This window comes from Triturus cristatus, chromosome 5_2, assembly GCF_964204655.1.
Source record: "Triturus cristatus chromosome 5_2, aTriCri1.1, whole genome shotgun sequence".
Taxonomy (NCBI): Eukaryota; Metazoa; Chordata; class Amphibia; order Caudata; family Salamandridae; genus Triturus; species Triturus cristatus.
Genome location: NC_140588.1, coordinates 698,107,981 through 698,131,453, shown reverse-complemented (window position 1 = coordinate 698,131,453; position 23,473 = coordinate 698,107,981). Strand labels below are relative to the sequence as shown.

Here is a 23,473-nt window from a genome sequence, read left to right as displayed (position 1 = left end):
ATTCCTGTATATCGCAGAATCTCCTTTCGAGGAGAAAGGTTCTATCCAATCAGGATCTCCACGATTCTCATGATAAAGGCCTTACAGTTCCACAGAGTCGTTTAGTCCTTCACAGCTAGGAATCTCGGTTCAAGGAGAAACTTTGCATACAATCCGAGATCTCCAAGAATTTCATACTGAAGGCCTTGCTGTTTTACAAAGTGGTTCCGAGAGCTTAGCACTGCCAGAAAACTCTTATGTCATATCTTAGTTTCTCAGGTATTGAAACGGATTTGGGTTCAGCTACATATCAGCAAAGTTTAAGTAGAAGTACCTGCTTTCTGCACAATCTTTCTTTAGGCAAGACTTCCTAAAGAGGCAAATAAGTTCACATTATCTTTCATGTGAGGCTGGTCTTTGGTAGCAGATAAGATGAAGCATTACATTTTGATTTCATTTGATGCTTATTAAGCAGCACTCCCACTAAGTGAAGTTTCAAGGTGTTTTGATGGACTTTTTTTGAGTGGAAATAATGTTTTACGATCAAATGGGTCCTGCTGTTGCTCCGAGAAAATTCTACTAATTTATGCCATGGTCGTGTCCGAATTGGATTATTGTCAGAATGTGTACACAGGCCTCCCCCATATAATGGAAGGTGGGTGTTCCATGTATGACCCCCCTCTTACCAGAAGGACTCCTTGTTCCCGATACTTGGTTGCTTATAACATTCTCATTTGACCCAGATATTTTTATATGAACCCACCCCAAAGAGCTCTGAAGCAACCATTGCTGGGTAGAAGCACCTTTCAAAAGTTGTTTTCTTTCCAAAGATGTCACAAATATTTAAATAGATGTGATGGGAATGTCAACCACTAGTTCAGCGTAAAAGAGAATTAAAGGGAGAGACATTTGTTCTAAGTTTTCAACATGTAACATCTCACAGGTTCTATAAAAGGTGCCCATGCCAGCTGTGCCACCTTATGCAGCTCTGTCTGTGATCTTGCCATAAGGTTCACTCACTGTAGAGCTAAGCATAGAGCTATCAATATAATTATCATCAAACTTTCTTTAAGAGTAAATATTAACTTACTTCAGTTTCTAAGTTGAACTCTTTGTCTGTCACCACTGGGGAGGAGGGCTTTGATTTCCCAAAATCCTTAAAACTACTTGACCGCTGCAGAGACAGCTGGAGAGAACCAAGGAAAGAAATTAAAAAATACAATTGGTACATTATCTTACTTCATGATCCTGACACCATAAGTACAGGTCTCATAGAAGTTATGTGTGTTATTTACAAAATACTGATTTTCTATTGTAGCCTTAAGAAACAGCATGCATTTGAGGATCTGTATATAAAGACTTTGGGCCTGATTCACAAAGGGCCTCCGCAGTCTCGGGGGAGTCTCCACACTCGGGGCAGAATCTCTACGATCAGAATTCTCATTGCGGAGATTCTCCCCAGAGTGCGGAGAAGACTCCCCGCGACTGCTGGGCCTCCACGATGAGTGCGGAGGCCCTTTGTGAATCAGGCCCTTACATTGTTGTAGAATACCTTGCTCAGAAGGTGGCTGACTGACAGACTGAGCAGGACAACATAGTTTTTCCTTTAGAACACTTGACATCTACCCATCAGACCTGGATGATAAACCTTCACAACAGATTTCGGGTGAGGGGCAATCACTTTCCTAGAAGCACCACTAAGAGCAGACTGGCAGCAAGTACAGCACCTCAGTCCTTCCCCTCACAGCACCACACCTACATGTCGCTTTCTACTTTTGATAGCCCTGGCACCCGTTTATGGGGTTAAAGGGGTCCACTTCGTGGCAAATCACAATAACAGCTAACCACATGGTCCCTATCCAATTGGCGTCCATTGTATATGCAAGTAAAGTGAAATTGCTAGGTTGGAAAGGACATACAGGAGGACCTCTCAATGAAAGTCAACCCTGTTTATTTATTAGCAGTTGTTTACAGCACGTACAAGGCCCAATGGCGTCAGAGCATTTCACAGAAACAGTAATAACAAGTATGAGTAAGTGGCCTACATAAAGAGAGAGAGAAGAAGAAAGAGAGAAGATAACTGATGAACTCAATAGAGTATCTAGAGATGGTAAATTACAAAAACCGCAACAATAAAAATATGGACACATGCAGTGTCAAATATTTAGATAGCTGAACATTTACAGCAGGTAGCGATCATCAAAAACAAACATCAGGAAATATATAAAATATCGAACAAATATATAGTTATTTCGGGTACAAGACATTCCACAAAAACGGTAATAGAGAAAGGTCAGGAATGGTAAAGGTAGGACATGGAGGCAAAATTAGCAGGAAGGGAGGCTGGGGAGGTGTAGAGGTAGTGTTTATCAAAATCAGTATTTATTTAAGACACTCACGAACGACTACTGCAACAAAGTTTGCACACGTAGTGGAGATCGACCATGTGTATTAGCATTCACTGTTCAAGAAAGTCTTTCCTCACTGTCGTGTATCAGTTAGTCCAGCCTCCAAACAGAACCTAGTGGCCTCCATAGCTCCAAGGGCCTCCTCTGTTATCCATGTGAGCCTTTACTCATACAGATAGTCTAAACATTGCAGTTGCATGTACATGCTAAAAGAGGTGCCAATGTGTTGCTGACCCGGAGACTGTCACAGGAGGTTCAGTTTAAGACTAATTATTAATATAAATGCATCACAGGGAGCATATAAGAGTACCTTGGGTTTTAAATTAATCAGAAACCCAAGTCTCTGTATATGCACTTATAAGTTAACATAGGTTCTCACATCATGATAGGACATAATGTATATATACTTGGCCCCATATAAAACTCGTGACTTACTTTATTCTTTCTTCGAAACAGTTTGTCTTTCTATACATGTTTTGTACTAGTCTCTTCATCAACAGATGATAGCCTACTTCTAGAACCCCGGTGCCCCTCTCTCCCCTGCTAAAAGCCATACCTCTCAGAAATTTGCAAGTGGAACTGCTCTATCTCAGGCTCCCTTCAACCTTCTCTGCAATTCTGTGATCTACAGATAAATGTAGCTGCCAGTACCTGCATAAACATGCATCAAAAACGGGGGCGCGCCCTAAGGCTGGTCTGTTCTTCTAGACTCCCTCTGCAAAGTTCTGAGAAAAGCACCCGCACAGGAACAAGGAATAGATTGTTACTTTCACAGCTTATACAGAGGCAGGAGTAGTAGCCGAAAATGTCCCCCTGCCTATTTGTTAACCTATCTACATGTTTGAGGGAACCACGTAGCTGGGAACAAGTAGCTTTGAGGAAAGAGACCCTCAGAGACAAGTCTGGTAGAGAACGAAGCCACAGAGCCACTACTTTTATTAGCCAGTTTCTGGCACATATATTTTATATGGAATCTTTATGATATATGATTTACTCCTACGTTCACCTCACCTTTCCTACCAAAACCCTTTAAATTTACCTCTGGCTCTACCTATTGGTACATCTTTATGTACATGCCCTTCACCCTCTCTCAACTCTATTTACCACATCTCTTTCTCTCAATTCTCAACTCCACCACCCTCTAACATTCTCACAAGTTCACTTCTCGCTCTACCACCCTCAGTGTCTGCCTTTACATCTCTCTCTCTCAAACCTTCTCTCTAATTTAACTTTCTCGCGCTCTTACAATCTCTATGCACCTCACTGCTGTTTCCTTCTCACCTCCCTGAATCCTTGTGTTTTCTAATACATCTCGCTCAATCTCATTTCCCTATTTACCTCACTTTTCTATGCCGCTCTCTCTATTCCATTTGTCTCTTTCTCCATGTATTCCCTCTAACTCACCTCTCGCACTTCCATACAATTTTCACTACCTCTACCTTTTTTTTTTATCCAAGATTGCATCCTCTTTCTCTGATTCTCTTTTCCTATTTCAAAACATCTTTTCAACATTACCTCTCTCTCTTTGTACAGATCACTACCTTGTTCTCTACACCTCACACCTTTCTATCTCCCTCTCTTCCTCTGTATCAACCTAACCTCACTTCATATTTTGCTCTTTATGAACCATCTATCTTTCTGTTCCTCATCAATCTTTCTATATCGTACTTCTCCTCTATTCTCCTTACCTGACCAGTCTTTCTATTCATGTTTGCTCCCTCTCTATTCTACCACTCGCTCTCTATCTTGCATTGCCTATACTTCCCTCACTACCTCCCCTTTCTACCTGGCTATATCTACCTCTCTCTGCCTCTACTTCACATACTAACATTACTGCCTTCCTTTCTTCGGTCTCACGCACTAGTGTATCCCACATTTCTCCAAATCTCCTTTTCCTTATCTCTAGTTCTGTCTGCCTCTCCGCCTCAATGTGAAACCTTATTTCTTTCTCTCTCTCTACCTACCTTTTCTTTCTACCTCTTTGTATAATTGTTCTGGATACATCACTTTCATTTCTTTACTTTACATCTCTCCCTACCTCACCTGACTCTCTACTGCATTTCTATCTCTTCCTCCCTTCTCCCTCTGTTTTACCTCTCTCGCCTTAACGCTCTCTTTACATATCTATCCTCCTGTTACCTGCCCCGGCCTTTTAGAAAGAAACGGGCATGTCAAGGGAAGAGAATAAAATATCTAATTTCACCCACTTGACTGGTTAAATATTCAGAAAGAGTTTGATTTTCACTGTTGCATCGAGAATGTGAAGAGTAAGTATCAGAGATTACAAATAGCTATAATTAATTACAAGTAATTAATGCTACAAATTCAAATTCTATATGTAATTTTAATAGTATGAACTAGTCTACTAAACATTTTCCAATTCACCTATAACATGCTAATCCTATAGTGGAAGGAACAGTCTGTTTAGGGCAATCAGTTCAACATAAAATATTGTTTCATGACAAAAAAAGTTAGATGAAAGCACAAAAATACATTATTTTGTTAATGCTTGTTCAAGTTTTCATTTGGTACTATTTAGCTGACTGATGTCGGACCGTTCGCCCTCTTGGCTTTTTTTGCACGTTTAACTTAATATTCAATGCTTGACCTCACAAGGGCTTGAATTAGCTGAGAATGGAAAATCTATTCCAAAGTGCTCTGAATAAGGGGCCAAAAAAATTCAGCAGAGGGCAGAGTCACTGGCACAAAGAGTGACACTGGGATATCAAACACAACACAGAAAGGTGGCCCCCAAAACCAACAGAAATTGACAGGCCTGATCCAACTACAAGGAGGCAGGAAAACATAAACCCAGGGTGTCACGATTCTACTAGAACCTAGATCAGGAACACTATAACGCCCAGGATGAAGGTCCACACACATTGCTCTAGAAAGACTGCCACACACCTATGCCATTTGGATGGGCACAAGAGCAATGGGTCTTGCTCCTATGCTACAACTTTGCCATAGCTTAAGTGGTTTAGGCAGTGAGCTTAAAGTCCTAACAACCCAGCGTGACCCACCATGCACAGGCAATCCACTACATATTTGACATTCGCAAGGGTTAGATTGGAAAGGTGCAAGGCCCATTCTCCCTTTTATGCAATACCTGATATGGAGAACCCACACTGTCCAAACCAAACAAACACCAGTATAGATTGGCTACAAAATGCCAGAATCCATGAAAATGAATGACAAGCCCAACTGATATCCACACAAAGTTTCAGGAAAACGGGTAATTGGTGAATGCTGTGTTTTAAGAACATAGCATAACGTAAAACAACACTCAGACTGATTTAAAAAATATAGGATTTGTGTTACATTTTACACAGACAGAAGGACGTATTCACAGTGGTAAATATGATTGTAAAAATATATTTACAACTGAATATACCTTACTTACTCCTGCTAGGTATTCACAAAGGGATTCCAGGCTTGGTAAGCCCATTTGCTTAGCAGAGATCTCTGCCACAGTGTGAAATTTTCTGCACTTGTAAATCTCACCCAAGGGGTGGGAAAGGGGTTGTTCCAAGGTGTGACTAGCTTTGGAAGTTTGTGAACACCCAGACTTTTGTTAGCATTTGCAAACTCCTCTTCTTCACCCCTCCCACTTGATAAAGGGTTGCACTATTACTCTTTCCAAGTGTCAAAATCCATCCCTTTCCAGGGGTAGGAAGGGGAATGGATCACCCCTGATTTGGTGGGGTATATGGGAAGTGGGACTCTGTGGGAACAAATTGTGCATTTGCACAGGGGATATAATCCACATGTGGATTTTTCGTCTGCACAGCGGGACTAAGATATTGCTTGGAATTTCACAATTGGACTCCCAGGAATATGTATGTTAATCTGTTCTCAGTGCAGCTTTCCATGCATGTTCCTGGGAATGTTTGTGAATACCAAAAAGTATTAAATCTACACTCAGATATAGGTGTAAGTGTAGATTTACTACTTTCTATGTGAATCAGGCCCAAAGACGCTACAGCTACAACAAAACATAATGATAATTCTTGGTGTAAGAATTAGATCCTTTTTCAGTTCTGTTGAATACACAGATGGGCTGGCAGAGCACATTCAGACCGACTACTAAGGTTCCAGCACTGGGCTGGCACCACTTGGGAGTTGGCAGAGTCCAGGTGCTGGGTTCAAGGCTGCTGGAAGCCTGCTCTGTTCCTGAGGCTTCTGATCAGGAGGCTAGCCAACTAGTCCTTGGAGTCACTCTGGTGTCCTGGGTTTAGAGATGCAGGTATAATCCATTTTACCCAGGCAAGAGGGCAGCAGGACAGCACAGCAAGGCAGGAGTCCTTTCCAGCCAGCAGTCCAGCAAAGTGGCAGTCTTTTTAGCAGCAAAGCAGTTCTTCTTCCTGGCAGAGTCCACAGGTCCAGATGTGTAGTGAAAAGTTGGGTCTAAGGTTCAAAATGTATCCCTGCTGCCCATTTTTGATGTAGAAGCTTCTAGAGGTTTCCAGCCCCATGAGGAGACAGACATCCCCCTTCCTCCCAGCCCCTACCCCAGCTTGTCTGGAGTCACAAAAGACAAGTATACAATCCTTTGTGAGAATGGTCAGGTAGAGCTTTTGTGATGTACAAGTGTGGTAGGTGGCAGCTTTTCCCCCCTCACCAATTCAAAGTGACCCATCCTGCCAACACCTATCTTCTCTTCATCTCACTGTCTGTGAGAAATACACAAAGACTAACTGCCAGCTTTACCAAGTCATGTGACCCAGTAACAGGCTGCAGGCATCATCTAATGGGTAGTAAATGCTAACTTTCTAACAGTGGCATTTTCAGAATTGTGACTAAAAATTTGACTTTACCTTTAAAGAGAGCTTTTAATTACAAATGTTTAGACACCAAACGTGACCTATCTACCTGCTTCTAATTGAAAGTTATTACTCATTGAATGCATTAAGGTAACCCAAAGTTATCCTATGGGAGAAGTAGGCCTCACAGTAGTGAAAAACTAATTTGAGGTTTTCACTCACAGGACATGTAAAACTTTAAAGTAGGTGTACAACTTTTAAATACACTTCACTTTGCTCTCTGCACTGTGCAGTGCCTACCCTAATGGTGACATATGCATTACAAAAGGAAGATTTGGGCTTAGCAATACACAATATGCTGTTAAAACACCCTTTGGTGATAGCCTTAGAGTAGGTACTTGAGGAAATATAAAAATAAAAACACCAAATTGCAAGGATTCTCTTTTACCTTCACGCAAAAGGACCAGCTGTTCAAATAGAAGATTTGATTAGAAAATTAAATATTTTATAGTGGTTCATTTGGGCAAATGGAATACAGTATTTAAGCAACTAATGTGTGATCTAATATGATGCACAAAATAACATTAGGAAGGGAATAAGATGAAAATTGATAGTTGATTCCCATATGATCATTTGAGAAGACATTTGAAAGTCATTTGAAGACAGGTTTGCAGTACTGTTTTCTTTATCTCATCGTGATTTGGCAACCTATTGCTAAGCTTTTCCAAGAAGTAATCACTGCTCTGGAAGCAATGACTTGACTAGAGCAGGAATATGATGACAGAGGGCTTCTTCTCTCGGCCCAAAGCCTGCTTGAGAAGGAATATGGCTATTTTACTGTAGTATTCATTCACCAACATCAGACCACAGATTTCACTTTTACCCATGTAAAGTTACCGGTCACCACTCATGACAGCGATTGACCCAGTCTATGTGCTAATGATTCAATGAAGGAAACCCTTTTCAGTGGTCAGAATTATGCAGTTTCAAGACTGGTGATTTTATCACGTGTGTTCATTTCTTTTTTTATGTTGAAGAGACAAACATCAAATATAAACACTGTTAAGTGCTGCAAACATAAGGGACTCTCTCCAAGGTTAAACTTTTGCCTCTAACACATCTCTGCCTCTTAACTTCCTCAAGATAGGGAAACATTTTATTGTTTTTCCCCTTGACATCTATGGAAGGCATTGGGGATAGTTGGCGTATTGATGCCTGCAAAAAATTGTCAATGTCAGAGCATCGGAAAAAAACGTATTTTATTCTAAAAACTGCCATTCCAACCAGAACAATGGTGCATGGCTTGCATATCGTACAAGTACAGGCCTGCGACAAATTATAATAAAATGGCATTTATTACAATTGTATTAATGTGTGTACCTGCTGCGCTTGTAGCAGGCGGGGCCATGCTCCTCCTCCATAACGTAGGAGGCGCCGATGGCTGTGTTATGAGTCCTAGTAACAACTGGCATACCCTTCCTTCTTGGGGCTTGTTAAGTACAATGTTTTGTGTGCCATTTGGCAGCTTAAATTCCCTACACACAACGCAACTCAGTAATTGACAACCCAATTGCAGATACCATGAGAGAGAGAAATGCAAACCAGCCCGCTGCTGCTGGGCACCTTGGCTGCAAGGCAACGAACCCACTGGAAGTCTAACAAGGATCAGTTGTGCAAGCAATGGAGCACACTAAAAGTTCATCGGACAGCCGCACCTTTCGTTGAACCTCAAAGGTCCCCGGCTGGATGGCAGAAGGATCCCACATTAGCTGCATTGGATCATCTTGGTGACCTGATGCTGAAGCCTCTGGAAGAAGGAGCCTAGATGACTCCTAAGCAGAACCTCCCACCAGATGCTCTCCTCTCTTAGCCCAGTAGTCGGGGAAAGAAGACCTTCATGGTTGGTAGAGGCTTCATGGACACCCTGTACAGCACTCTGCTGCTGTTCAGCTTATAAGAATAATTGATGTATACATACAGAGGTGAAAAACCACAGGACAGGGACAGTAAAATAATTAAATAAATAAACTCACTTACCTTGCGCTCGCCGCTTCGCAGACTCAGAAATGCGGCGAGCGCAAGGAAAGTGGTTTTATTTATGTATTTATTTTACTTTAATGATCTTGTCTTTTGTCACTTTAGACCCCCACCGTCGCCCCACCCCGCCCCACTGACAACTACAAAACATCACTACCTGCCATCCGCACTGTGCAGCAAGCTGAAGGAACAAGAAGTGCAGTGCAGTGACAAGAATTGGGCTGGGGAGCCAGGGGCGTAATGCAGAGCCCGGCAGCCCCCCTATGCGGGGTGTTGGGGGGGTAAGAATCCCCACTTCGAGGGGGGCCCTCCCACACCTATCCAGGGACGGTACAATCTAGCCAGATTATAAACAGTACCTGTTGCTCTGTGGCAGCAGCTTCCTATGCGCATCCTCGTAGTAACTAGAAGGAAACAAGGTTGCAACAATTTTGATTTATTGTTGCAATATAGGAGGCCTGCCAGAAAGGTGCCCTGTATCTCTCTCTGTCCCTGAGCATGAGTAGGGAGAAAAGAGACACTGAAGCTGATGGGACTACAAACAAGGGAAGAGAAACGGAAGAGGACAGTACAGAGACACTGATAGAGCAATGGTCAGGTGAGAGACTATAAAGAGTCAAGTGTGTAACAGACATTAAAGAAAGAGAGAGAATGGAGAGCAGAAAGCAAGAGAGAGAGATAGGAAGCAAAAGAGAGAGAGATAGGAGAAGGAAAGAGGTTATAAAGCAAGTTGGAAAAAAGCTCAGCGCAGAGGAGACAAATGAGACATCAGCAGTGAGAATAGGGAGAGACAACCAGTGGAAGATAAAAGAGAAGAAGAGAACACCACAGACCGACCAGTTTGGGAGAGAGAAAAGTTATAAAAAAGATATTTAAGTAAGTCAGTGACTGTGTGTGTGTGTGGTGGCGTAACCCAGATTCCTACTGCCACTGTGGCGCAGGGCAGTCCCCGCGATTTAAAGGCCCCCTCAACCTTTCAAGGTGCCCCAATTAAGCATAAGGCGAATAAATATTTGGGAGACAACGGAGACTTGGGGTGCCCCATCATTTAGCATTACGCCACTGTGGGGAGTCGCTATCCCCAGAATGAGCTAAGACTAAGCAGGAGATGCAACAACAGCAACTCTGGATAACCTACCCCTTTGCCGTGAAGAACTACCTCTTAGCATCAGAACATCCACCACTGACATTTGGAGATGAGCACCAATCCGTACTACACAATTTAGCACAAATCTACACAGTGTTACACCATCCTACACAGATAATACAACTGTCCACTGCTTTCTTCCACTTGTGAACATTGGGAACCTTCAGGACTTTGTTGTTAGTGGGGAGGATGTAATGTCCCACTTCTCTAAGTGTGATGCCCCCCTGCCAATACAAGCGAGATTCTTGTAACTCTCCAGTGGTTTTTTGTTACTCTGGCATTTTTACTTATACACCATACACATGAAAGCTACAAGTACACAGAAAAGCCCTTTGGTGATCCCAAATGGAGTCTACTTTTAAGAGCAATAAATTAGCCACAAAGAAATGTAGAATCCAGTGCAAACATTTGAGACAGAGTGGAAACATAAACTGTTTTCTAATGAGAGCTGCCAGAATCTTCCGGATTCCTTTAGAAGAACGTATTATATCCATTGATCAGCACTTCTCTTTGTAAATCTTGTGGTTTTATGAGCTAAAATATATGCAGTCGTAAGGTTATAAAATGACCAAAGGTCACACTTAAGTAATTAAAGATTAATTTATTCAAAAAGAATCATTGCTTATCAGGTTCAAGGTAATCGTGTAGCACCCCACCAGGAGTTGTGCTGTTCTTTTCTTAGCCACAGCAGACTACGGTGGAGTAATGACTTGCGCAAACCCTGGGCATCACTCACTCGTATAGACACTTACATCGTGAGAACATGACCTTGCACACAACCACATTAGAAACAAGACAAACCAGTATCCTTGTTCATTCCTTCAAAACTGTCACACAGACATTTCTTTTTTTCTTTTTTTTTTCAATAGTAGTTTAGCATTTGTGCCATAATGTGACTTGCCTGCTCTACATGCCCTGAGGATCACTGGCAATCCCCTGCACCCAAGAATCTTCTCAGCACCTACACAATTCATTGATAAATAACAACACTAACATTTGCCTCAGTTGTAAATACCAGCAAATGGATGCATCTGTGCCTAAATAAGTACCTTGTTTACTACGGTTATATCGATCAAGTAGGCTATTATCGGATGTATCCGCGTGGCTGTACAGTTTGATTTGTCACTCTGACGGCTGAGCTGGTCTGGCTGGCGATTCATAACAACCATCAATAAATAATTACCCCAGTACACACACCCTGCCCCCCTCCTTTTCTTTCTTTAGTTCTGAGAAATCGCAAAGCATACTTTGAGCAATCTACCTCTCCTACTTCAGCCAAAGTCAGCTTGCCCTGCACCACCAACTGGCTGAATAGCACACAGGAGTTTATTATGCGTCTCTAAGCCAACCACGTCAGCTCACGATGGAGCCCATATTTAAAAATTAGTAGGGCAATGAAGTGTTTCAGTTGTTGGTTTCACCTAGATATGACCAACCTTCATATTTTAGTGTTTCATGGGGGGGGGGGGGGGGGGGTATTCATGTATTTACCTAATTTTTATAACAATGATTTTCACAATTACCCCAACATAAATGTTTCCAATTTATTTGAATTTGTTGTCACTTTATAGAATAGCAATGGCTTCGACACAAAAGCTGGTATTTGCCTGGGTGGAGATTTTTAATGCCAAGCTCACTAGTGAGGACACCGTAGCTCCAAGGCTAAGGAGTAGAGGGCAAATCTGTCATTGGGGCATGGGGCTAAAGGAACACCTGCAGAACCATGCTTTGGGCAATGTCATGGACATTGCAGCTGCAATTAACAATAACAACCCACCTGACCCAACATTCAGAGGAAGGGGTTGCGCAAGCACCATTGATTTTATTTTTGTCTCCCCCGCCCTCGAAGATTTCTTAGTGAAAGCAGCGGTTGTCCCCACACATCACGTCGACCACAATCAGATTCAAGTAAAGTTTAAACTATCCCTGAGGCCGATGTAAAAAATAGCATGAGGCACCAGGGATCTGGTACCCTTGAACGACAAACTAAGATTAGTGTGGTGAGGGGTTAATAGTGCCGACCTGTTCCACAGGGTAGTTAGGGACAACTTGGAACTTCTCGACTCTTGTTTGTCCAGACGGGAACCCAACCCCGAGGTCATTAGCGCATTTGTTAAACTTAGTGAGGTCATAAAATCTGTGCTATCAAAACCTGCTGCCGCTAAGCAGCAGGGTCCCACATGGTTTAATAGCGAGTGTTCAGCGATTAAAAGACAACTACGGAAGGCCCCATCAAGGTGCCTCCCTTTAATTAAGTTGCTTAAACAGAAGTATAAGCTGGTTATAACACGCAGGAAGGATTAATTATTATCTGATCGATGGGCCGCTCTTGCCAATGCTGCCAGCCTAAGGAATGGGAAAATCTTTTGGGCTGCTGTTAAAGACATGAGATCAATGGGTCAATCTTTAACATCAATTAGCTGTAACATAACCAGTGAGGCCTGTGAAGCTCATTTTTCGAAGATCTATACAGCTACCCCATATGTTTTGGCCTCAAGCCCCCATAGGGCTGTTTATATCCCTAGCAGATGTCGAGGAAGCCATACATCAGAGCCAGGGCAATAAAGCCCCGGCCATGAACACTTACCTATTGACCTTATTAAGTACAAACCCAATTTCTGGGCCCCACTTTTGCTGAATGTTTTTAACAATTTAACCCATGCCCCATTACCTGGTACTTGGTCAACCAGTATCATTGTCATAATTTTTTAAACGGGTGACCGTTCTCAACCCAGTTGTTATAGACCCCTCTCCCTTTGAAAATCCTAGGGAGGGTTTTATATAACAACATTAAAATTTGGTGAGAAGAAAATCTTATTTTACAACCATGCCAACTAAGTTTTAGGAACAGAGTAGGCACTATCGCGCAATCTCTAAACCTCAATCTAATAATTGGGAAATACACTATTGCACAGAGGTCATATATTTATCAGGCTTTCATGGACTTGACTTCCGCTTTCGATTACGTAAACCAGTCATGGCTGTGGTCAATCCTATAAGAATATAGGCTAGATCAGGCCTTAATACATTTTTTAGCATACTTGCACAAGGATCTGAGAGCCCGGGTTAGGATCAATACTGGGGGTGAGGTCTCTAATGACATCAGGGTTGGCAGGCAGAGGGGTCAGGCAAGAGTGTATTCTGGCCCCCCTACTTTTCATCATATACATTATTAACTTACACAAAACATTGATTGAGGTAACCAATGATGTCCCTAGAGTTAATGGCAATACACTCCCGCCCTATTATACGCCAAAGACCTGTGCAAGCCACATGGCCCTGAGTGTAAATGTGTGCAGGCAAAGGCCCTGTGCTCACTGTGCCATAGGACTCAAGCTGCATTTTTCTGATGCCCAACAAATTTGAAATGGGTCTCAAGTTAGTTGTCTTCCCTTTCAGAGACAGTTTGTGATTTAAAAAAAAAATGGGAACTGGGCCTATTAAAAGCATGGTTATTGTCACCTGGTATTTAGTGCATTTATTTTCTTTTTCTTTTGAATCATTCTGGTGATGGATTATTTTCTTACTTCCTACTGATTATTCAGTGGTATATGCCCTTCGCTTCTGAGTGAAACTGCTGAAGAAAGCCATAAATTCTCTAGTAACAGTTAAATTTGCTATTTGCTCACCCATACACTGCAATCAGATCACTCAAACAGACTGATCAGGTGAACAATTATTCAATTGTAGATAATCACAAAGGTGAAGACTGTAAGGCCTGATTTAGAGTTCCTAATGCACATGTAATAAGGTGGACGATATATCCCTCACATATGTGAAGAAGTACCCGTTTGCCAAACTCTAAGTCGCTATTACCCTTGAAACACAAACCACTAACCACTAATTTGAACACAAGCAAATCAGTTCTAACGTATGTTCATAAAAAAGAACAAAAAACCCTAACACAATGGCCTTTCCGTTATAAAATAAATCCTTAAAACTATATGTAAAGCTACACAATGCAATAATAATAAAAGTAATTCAGAGTATTATTATTAACATAATAATAATAAAGGCAACAACAATAATTATAATAAGAATATGAAGGTTATTGTTTTATTTTTAATTAAAGTTGAGAAGCTTGGGTAAGCTCCTAATTAAAGAATCAGATTTGACATTTTCAAAATGATTCAAATGATGCACTGGTTGCTTACACAGTAAGTTCAGAGATGTTTTAAGCAGGGGCGGCTCCTCCACTATGGCAAAGGAGTGTCGCCCCACTGCTGAAAGGAAGCAGATTAAAAATAAAATTATAATAAATCAATTGTATTATCATTTTTAACTTTCTTTCCAGTCCGCCGAGTTGAGTGCAGGCGGTGCCATCCTCTCTATCCCAGGGTCATCAGCTAGGGAGTAGGAGTGGTAGGTGCACTTTAAGTGTGCACATCTGTTTGGCCGTCCGGCTTAGGCCAGCCAAACAGACATGCGCACTCAGCATTTCTCCACCTGTGCTGCACAGCCGGGTGGAGAACCAGCGGAAGCTCCCTGGCCCTAACTGAGCGGCGTTTCAGCCTGCTCAGGACAATCATGATGCTGCTCTCGTGAGTTAGTGAGGATGGAGGCAGAGGAGCACTGAGGTGGGGTCCGGCTGCAGCAGGTAAGTATTTTAATGTTTTTTTTATTATAAATCACCAAGTGTTACTGGGAGTAGCAGCTGCAGGTGGTAAGGCATGGACAAAGTAGGTTCTGGCCCAGGGCCTCCACCCTTCTAGGGACCCCATCATTAAGCTTTCAGGGCAGTCCTAGAAAATGACATAGCACACAAATGATGGGGCCACCTGCCCAATATGAAAAGGGGCTCCCAGGTCTCCAATATCTCATTAGTATTCAAAGGCATTGCACCAAATGGGAGCTCCTTGAAGGACTGGGGTCCCAACAAAAAGGGTTGTCAATGATTAGACCATTGTTCCTGAGGGCGTGAATGAGTTGAAAATGGATAATAAATTCAGAGTTGTTCCGCGCAAGGGGCCGCAAACTACGCTTGGCCCAGGGCCCACAAAATCATTTCGATGTCCCTGCTTCCCTCTCCCTTCCTCCAAATCATAATTTTTACAAACTGACCTATTAGTACATAAGTCGGTTCTCAAAGTAATTTGGTAGTCATAAAAGATGTATGCAAACTGCAAAAAGGTGTACGAGTATTGCAATTGCTATTATACGTTCTGCTCATTACATGCAGACCTACATTTCTACAACCTACCTACCAAACAAACATATCAGGATAACAATTTACAATCCACGGGTAGTTGGCAAGTATACACAAACATGACTCCATATCTCTAAAACCTATATTCTTCAATCTGTGCTGAAGCACAGCTCCAAATGTGCCACAATATGATTAAAAGACCATGCCAAACCTCACCCATGACAATAAAACACTTCCCATGGCTACTATGAAAAACCACACTCTACCAACCAAAGACAATGAAGGAAGCAACCTCATACTTGATTATAAGCATGTCCAAATGTGACTGTGTCTCTCTGCCTATCTCCATGCTTAAGCACAGGTATAATCTGATGGTGACCACCACCAAACCTCTACCAGGGCAACAAAGTTCTTTCCATATAGGTAACTCCATAAGCCTACACTCTAAGACCCATGCACAATGAAAGGAGTAGGCTTTTAGTGGCCTATTTGGGACTGTGTTATGGCCTAGTCAACATTGCAAGTTTGGTCGTCACACTGTATCCTAGTTTTAACTTTCATACTCTGTAAACTATGTGACGAGCAGAGCCAAATGCTTCTTCATATAAAAGATAATTCAAAAACACAACATCTTCATCATTATTAGTCATGGGGAAATGCTTTGTTTGTTTGTTAGATACTGGAAAACCAATGATCATGTCAGTGTTATTTTAAGGATTTTGGGCGCACCGGACAAAATACATTTTGGGGGACCTGTGTGGAACAAATCCGACTTTTAGTGACCTTTTCAAGTCCACATGATGCTGAACAATACTAAATTATATGCTACATTTGAACAAAGTCCTGCAAAAACTGTTGAAGTATGTATTGCCTGGGACCCCAAAAATCCTTAAGATGACACTGGTTTTGAGAGACAGAGTTGGAGGTAACAGGAGGCAGAGAGGGAAATGGGTCTAGAGAGAAGTAAAAATAGACGGAGGTCATGTACAGAGAAAGTTCAGTTTCCCAGGGCAGCCTTTGGAAGGTAAGGTCCTGGGCAATTGCACAAATTAGCCATGCCTTAAAACGTCTCTGGATCATTTAACCACCCCATCAATACTTATTTTTAACTCTCCTGACTGCAGTGTAATTCCTAATATGGAAATAGGGGAAATGCTAGTACACACCCAGTTTAGAGTATGAATTATGTACCTATGGTAGGGTTTTTCCTGCAGGATGAAATTCCAGCTTTGTCTCTTCCATATAGTTTGTTAACAAGGTTTATACGGGGTTCTTTTTTTAATTATTTTATTGCCATTTTTAAATGCAATCTAAACAACGTATTAACATTTTACATGTACCCGAAAACATAATAAACAGTTGCATACTTGAACCCTCACGTCACCCATGAGGTCATCAAAGAATCAATAAGAAGCAATAATACCTGCATAGCTCGCCACTTGAGATGGTAAGGGTGTGCCCTTCATATCATGAAAATAGCCAGTTATCTGGACCAATGAAAACTGAACATGATAGCCACTTTGTCTATTATCAGTTAGTAATCAATTACTGGCTCAGGGTGGAGCGGTTTCGTAGCTCCCTCAAAACAACTGTGCACCTGCTTTCATCCCACTAGGGCACCTCTAACAGCCACTCCTGACTTGCTGGTTTTGAGTGTCTCTAAGAAACTGGCTCTTCCATCTGTCTGAAATAATCCTCAAGTGACATTAGCAAATGGGACAGATAGAGGATTGTGGCTTGGGACCCCAAAGATAGGCACATTCTGCAACTCCGGCTTCTGTTTTCTCCCTCCTACTGACTCTAGACTTAGGTCCAAGAGGAGCAGAATTCTGTAACCCTGGTAAAATACCTTGTTTTTAATGCTTGTTGCCTTTAATACTTCTTACAGCATGCCCTCCCCACGAAACACATTCAAGATGGTTCCCCAGTCCGTTACCTCCAGATCTGGAGTTCTTTGCAGGTATTCTTACCTCTCTTTTAATATTTGAGGTTCTGGATAACATTTATCATTGGCCAGCCAAGGATCCTTAAGTTGTGCGAGCACCTTGTATTCTCATAGCACTCCACTTGTTTTTCAAGGCATACCATAGAAGGCACTGTGCATCTCTAAATTTTGCACACTTTCTATTCCTCCTCCCAGTAGTTTCATAGGTTTCTCCAATCTCATTATTGTTATTTCTATCCTATCCACTTCTTTTCACCTTACTGTAATCTAGTTTCCATTTACTCTATATTTGTTATAGCCATCACAATTATCTTTTCTTCTTTCTAGCATTTGCCCTGCATGTGCCCCACGGAGTCCAGGAAGGCTTTCTACGACTGTAAATCATCATTTCTCCTCCTTCTTCATCGGAGGGCCACTTTACATGGGGGCGGAATTCCTCTTTGCAAGCAATTTTGATTTGTTCTTGAGGTGTTCCTTGCACCCTACTTCTTGATTTCCCTATAACTTAGCGATGAGAAATATGACAACTGCTGGCATCTCCGCTGCTGAAGCTAAGAGGAGCTGTCATACGGCATATGGCAGCTCCGTGTTTATCTGGTGTGATTGACTCTGGGGTGGACACATTTCTCCCTATCAGGGAAAAGATATTGCATTCTGGCAGTCTTTCCCGAAGGCCTGACAGACCCCTGTGCAGACCTGTGCTGGGTACCTCCTGCCAGTTTAGCAATGTGTTTCTTTCTTCCTTCCATATGTTCCAGTCCCCCCCCCTCTTTGGTCTGCCATGGCTACTTCCCACTCATCAAAGCGCAGAGTGACCTTATCTGATATCTAACATGGGGGTCACTATGTTGCCTCCTCCGTGTTCCGTAAAGACTACCACTCTCTGATTACTTCAGTCCTCTTCTTGCTGGTTTTCACCTCTGAATGTGTTTCAGTGCTGCTCCCTGCCACTCCAGGATCTCTAGGAAATATGGGTTGTATGCGATTTCATTGGATACCAATGCTGAGTGAGCTTTCATCTAAAGTCTATAATTGACATTTTCAAGATGGACAGCATTTACCACTTTGTGGAAACCAAATTATATATTTTATTTTAATTGTCTTATTTTTACATATGACTTTTTGAGGTGTCAATGCAATTTACCTTTAAAATGGTTTTTATTCACCGTATTTTTCCTTCAAGGGCTGTGTAAATCAATTTTACCTTCACCATCTTCCCTTCCCACATCCTGTTTTGAGTAACATTTCACTATTTCAAAGAAATTGCTGTGCCAAGTGATTACCATTCCATTTGTAAACTTTATTTCGATCAAAAGATCATAAAAGTTGCATAAAATACATATAAAAAGCACATTTGAGCATAATAAAAAACATTAAGAAATTGATTTTAAAATAGACCATGGAAAATATACATAGCAGCATACAATTCTTTAGTACTTAAGACGCTTAATCCACATTGCATGTAAAAAACGTGAAACAGCAAACACTACAACAGTACTTGTATCGCTGGCTAAGATGCGATAGGCTTCAGTACATCTTGTAAATCCTAGGCTCCTACATAGAGGAATGAGCCAATATTTCCTGGGGGCTCTATATGCAACGCAAAGAAACAATACATGGATTATTGTCTCAGGCGACCTTCCACGGGCTGGGCAAATTGTTTCTCTTTGTTTGGACCAGTTCTTAGTAAAGTCCCTAAGAGGTAAGGTGCCCAGCCTAAATTGGATATATAGTTTCCTTGCCAGAGATGGGTGCACTTCATTTAGGAATGATTCAAAGATATACTGGTCTTTATTTAACAAAAACTGTCTCGAAAGACTGCCAAGAGTTGTGTTTTGTTGTAATACACTTAGCTTATACTGCCTATATACCTGGACCAGTTTGACACGAGAGAGCGTCAAACAAAATACCCCAGGACTAGTCCAGAGTTCAGGCAAACCAATCCTGTAGCACATCTCCTTAATATAGACAAGCCAGGGAAACTTCTTAGAAGTGCTAACTGCAATTATTGAACTAAGATCACGACAATAGGACCCTAGCTCATCTGTGAGCCAAAGTCTTCGCCAGTATGTTAAAGGACGTAAGCCAGCTTCTTCATCTATTGGTCGTATTGCCAGATCAAGACGTAGTGGTATTAAAGGGGTGCTTTGCGTTAGGCCCAATAAAAGTCTAATAAACTTGTTCTCAATTAGAGAAAGACCTTTCAACTGAGAATGGCCCCACAACTCTGCCCCATATAAAGCTGCATTTCTTGCTTGCACTTTGTAGATTTCTGCAGCGGGGCCAGGGGCCCTATGTGTGGTGTATTTAGCCATTCTTAATATCGCACCAGATAGTTGGGCAAGCCGCATAGCTGCTTTGTCTAGTTGGGGAGCCCAGGAAAAAGACTCAGAAAGTGTGATCCCTAGGTAATCGAATAGTGAGACCCTTTCTAGAGTTGTTCCATTAAGTGTGGGATTAGGCCGAGTTGTGTTAGCTGGGTTAAAAACCATGTATTTAGTTTTCGAAATATTTATTTCGAGCCCATGGTCAATGCAAAATGCTAAAAAACTATCTAAAACACGTTGAACGCCCATCGGGGATTTGGATAGCAGAAGGGTGTCATCTGCAAATAGCATGACTGGAACCTTTCTACCATTAAGTCTAGGGGAGTCACCACGGTCCGTCTTATTAATATGGTTAACCAAAGCGTTAACATAAAGACAGAACAGGGTAGGGGCTAGCACGCATCCCTGCCTGACTCCTCTGTTGACTGGAAAGCGCGCGGTTAATTGGCCTGCCTTACCATATCGGACCTGCGCATAGTTGCCAGTGTGCAATCTTATGATCATAGCTATTAGGTCCAAGGGGACTCCCAGCTTATGCAATACCGCCCAGAGCTTAGCCCTTGGGACCATATCAAAAGCTGCTTTCAGGTCGACGAATATCAGATAGAGGCTGCCACCCTCCACTGATACTGTCTTCCAGAATAATAATTGCAGCCTTAAAAGCTGATCAACAGTTGACACCCTTTTCCTAAATCCTGCCTGTAAATCACTCAAGATATTCATTTCTTCCATCCAAAAATGCAGACGATTAAGTAAAATTCTAGCAAACAGCTTTTGTGCTACATCTATTAGGCTAATTGGCCTATAATTTGCAGGAAGCAACGGTGATCCTTTTTTAAAAATGGGAAAAATTTCAGCTCCTAGCCATGTATCTGGGATACTCATACCTTTCATGATGGCGTTAAATAAGGTCCATAAATAAGGAACCCAGATCAAGGGTTCTTCTTTATATAGGTCCCCAGGGATTTTATCTAGGCCAGGTGCTTTAGATGTAGAGAGGGTTTTGATAGCACCCTCGACTTCTAAGGCCGTTATTTCATTTAAAGAGTCAAATTGTGCTAGCTGAAGAGGACCCTCCGTAGGAATCAGATCATCTCCAGTTGAGTACAATGACTTAAAATGAGCTTCCCAGGCAGATGCTGCAATATTCGGTAAAGTCGGGGATTGTTCGTCCTTATTGCCTATGTTGGCGATAATTTTCCAAAATCCCCTCATGTCCTTGTTAGAAAGAGCAATTTTGAGGGCCTCCCATTTCTCAAATTCCCATGACTTTTTTGCATTTTTAATAGTCTCGTAATAAAGCTTCCTGGAAGGCTTCAATATAGCCTTATTTTTTGTTTTAATTGTATTAATAAGAGCAGATTTTGCCTGCCTACATTCTTTAGTATACCAGGAGTTAGAGAAGTGATTTTGCCTGGACTTAGTTGATGGAGGATTAAAAAATGTTTTGAGAGCCAAAGTAAGATGCAGGTAAGTTCATTCTACCGCTTGTATGTCCCAATCGCTTGGAAGTGGGGTAAATAACCTTTCGGTTTCAAGAAGCGCTGGGAGGATCAGCCCATAAAGTTCTAAGATTTTATCCGGAGTGCGTTTAACTGAATCCCATCTAATTCTTCTTTTATTATTGTCCAGAAAAAGATTCCGGTCGGCCGTAGGGCCAGTAGTAGAAGATGCTTGAGAGACAGGAATTAATAGCTCAAGCAACAACGCATCGTGGTCACTGTCAAATCTAGAAATGACCGAAAAGTCTACAATGCTATTCCAAGAAGATACCTCCACCAAAATATAGTCTATTAGGGAGGAATAATTGTCCCTTTTAAAGGTAGGTTTCCCTGGCTGGTCTGATTTTAGACGACCATTACAGGCCCTCAATGAATGCGTAAGGACAAATGCATTAATTTGCATAACTAATGGAGTCCAAGCCTTTACCTTCTGGATTTGGGGATCTGGTATTAGATTACAGTTATCTTCCTCATTTTCTAATATATATGGGAGATCAACTAGCGGTTCGTATTGACAGTTAAAGTCACCCGCAATTATTAATCTGTCATGTTTAGGTAGGTCTGGTAAACTAGTAGATAATAAGTCGAAAATCGGGGAATCTTGAGATAGGCTAGATGGACGTGAATAAACGTTAATAAGAATTAATTTAAAATTGGGTTTAAATAAAAGAGCCAGACCTTGAAGATCTACTGAGAACAGATCTAATTCAGAAATAGTGCAGTCTAAATGAGTTGCAACCCATATAGAGAGGCCCCCGTAAGGTCTACCCCTCTTCCCCTTAGTTGCTACTACAGTATGTGCCGAGAACACGGAGAACAGTGTAGGCACAAGCGACCAGGTCTCCTGGAATAATACGACATCATATTCTGATATAAACTTAGACCACTCTGGGTTATCTATCTTTGAATTTATACCAGCGATATTCCATGATAGAATCCTGATTTTAAGATCTGAGGGGGAGGCTATGGTTGACTGGCGTTCAGTACAAGGAGTCTCCACATTAGCTGGGTTACTGACTTCTTCGCTTACGTCTGGTTCATTAAAACTAGGCAATACACAGTAAGTTGACAAATGGGTTGGAGTATATAAGTTAAAACAAGGTCCAATAGCATTAGCATGTACTTTCATGTGTTTGTTTGAGATTTGTGTAAAGGGTAAAGAATTGTTCCCGAGTCAATCACATTCTTCCAGATTGGAAAGTGCTTCGAATCTATTGGAAAGTGATAATGTATTAACACAGGATGAGTTGGCAATGGTAGGGGCACTAGACTGTGCCATAGAATTTTTTACCCTAGCTAAGCTTGGGATTTTAAATTGACGTTTATTATAGAAATAATCATATGTTAGAGGCACTATTTCAAACGATCTCCTTTGAGGGGGAAAAAAGTTTCTAAGAAGCACAGGCAAAACGTTAGTGCTCGAAAAGTGCACAATAACACAGTCCCCTTTTAGCTTCTTCTCCTGAGAGCCCACCCAGTCAACTCTTCTCGCCATGATGATCTTTCTTACGAGTGATTGGCATACCCATTCAGGGGCACTGAGATTTGACGATATCCAGTATGCACATTTGTCCATTAGATGGATAGTAGACTCTCTTTGATTGGGTGATAACGGGGGTACCTGTGCCAGAACCAACGCCAAAGGGGCTGCTAGAGGGGATAAATGGAACGTTGGTTGTACTTGTGTTGTATTTGTCGTAGTGAGTATAGCTTTAGATGTTTCCGGCTGGGCTAATGCACAGGGCCCTTCAGTTCTATTTTGGGGAGCATTAGGATGTTGTGAGCTCCTAGTGATTTCTGGATGCGCTACGGATAGAGCTGTTATGATCGAGGGTTGGGCGGCCTGTGTCCCTGGCATGGGAGTATTTTCTGTTGAAGTTGGCTGGGGCCCATGTAAGGGACCATCAAGGATAACATTGTTCTGAGCTATTGCTGAAAAGTTATCAAATCGTGACTCCAACTTGGAGATCCTTACTTCGATGCTTGCCAATTTGTCAATTATCGGATCAATGATAGAGTCCAATTTCTTAAGTAAATCATCCCAAAATGACGTTTGGTCGATGACATGAGGGACAGGTAGGTTGGATGTTGAAAGGGTTGCTTTAGGCTGATGAAGCTTTTTGGTGGGTTTTTTTAGCGAAACTTTCTTTTTCGTAGCACAGGTCGTTTTAGGGACCGTAGGGTTATAGACGGTCAACGTATTCCTGGTTCTGGTCTCT

The 23,473-nt window shown here is 41.9% G+C and overlaps 1 protein-coding gene across 1 annotated transcript in view; it reads right to left on the bottom strand.

Moving 5' to 3' along the window:
* The window catches only part of SASH3 (SAM and SH3 domain containing 3), a 285,239-nt gene that overhangs the window by 157,860 nt on the left and 103,906 nt on the right, over positions 1 to 23,473 (bottom strand). Inside the window, exon 2 of the mRNA XM_085607768.1 lies at positions 1,070 to 1,165. Within this exon, the coding sequence (XP_085463894.1) occupies positions 1,070 to 1,165 (96 nt within the window). The remainder of the gene's footprint in view (positions 1 to 1,069; positions 1,166 to 23,473) is intronic.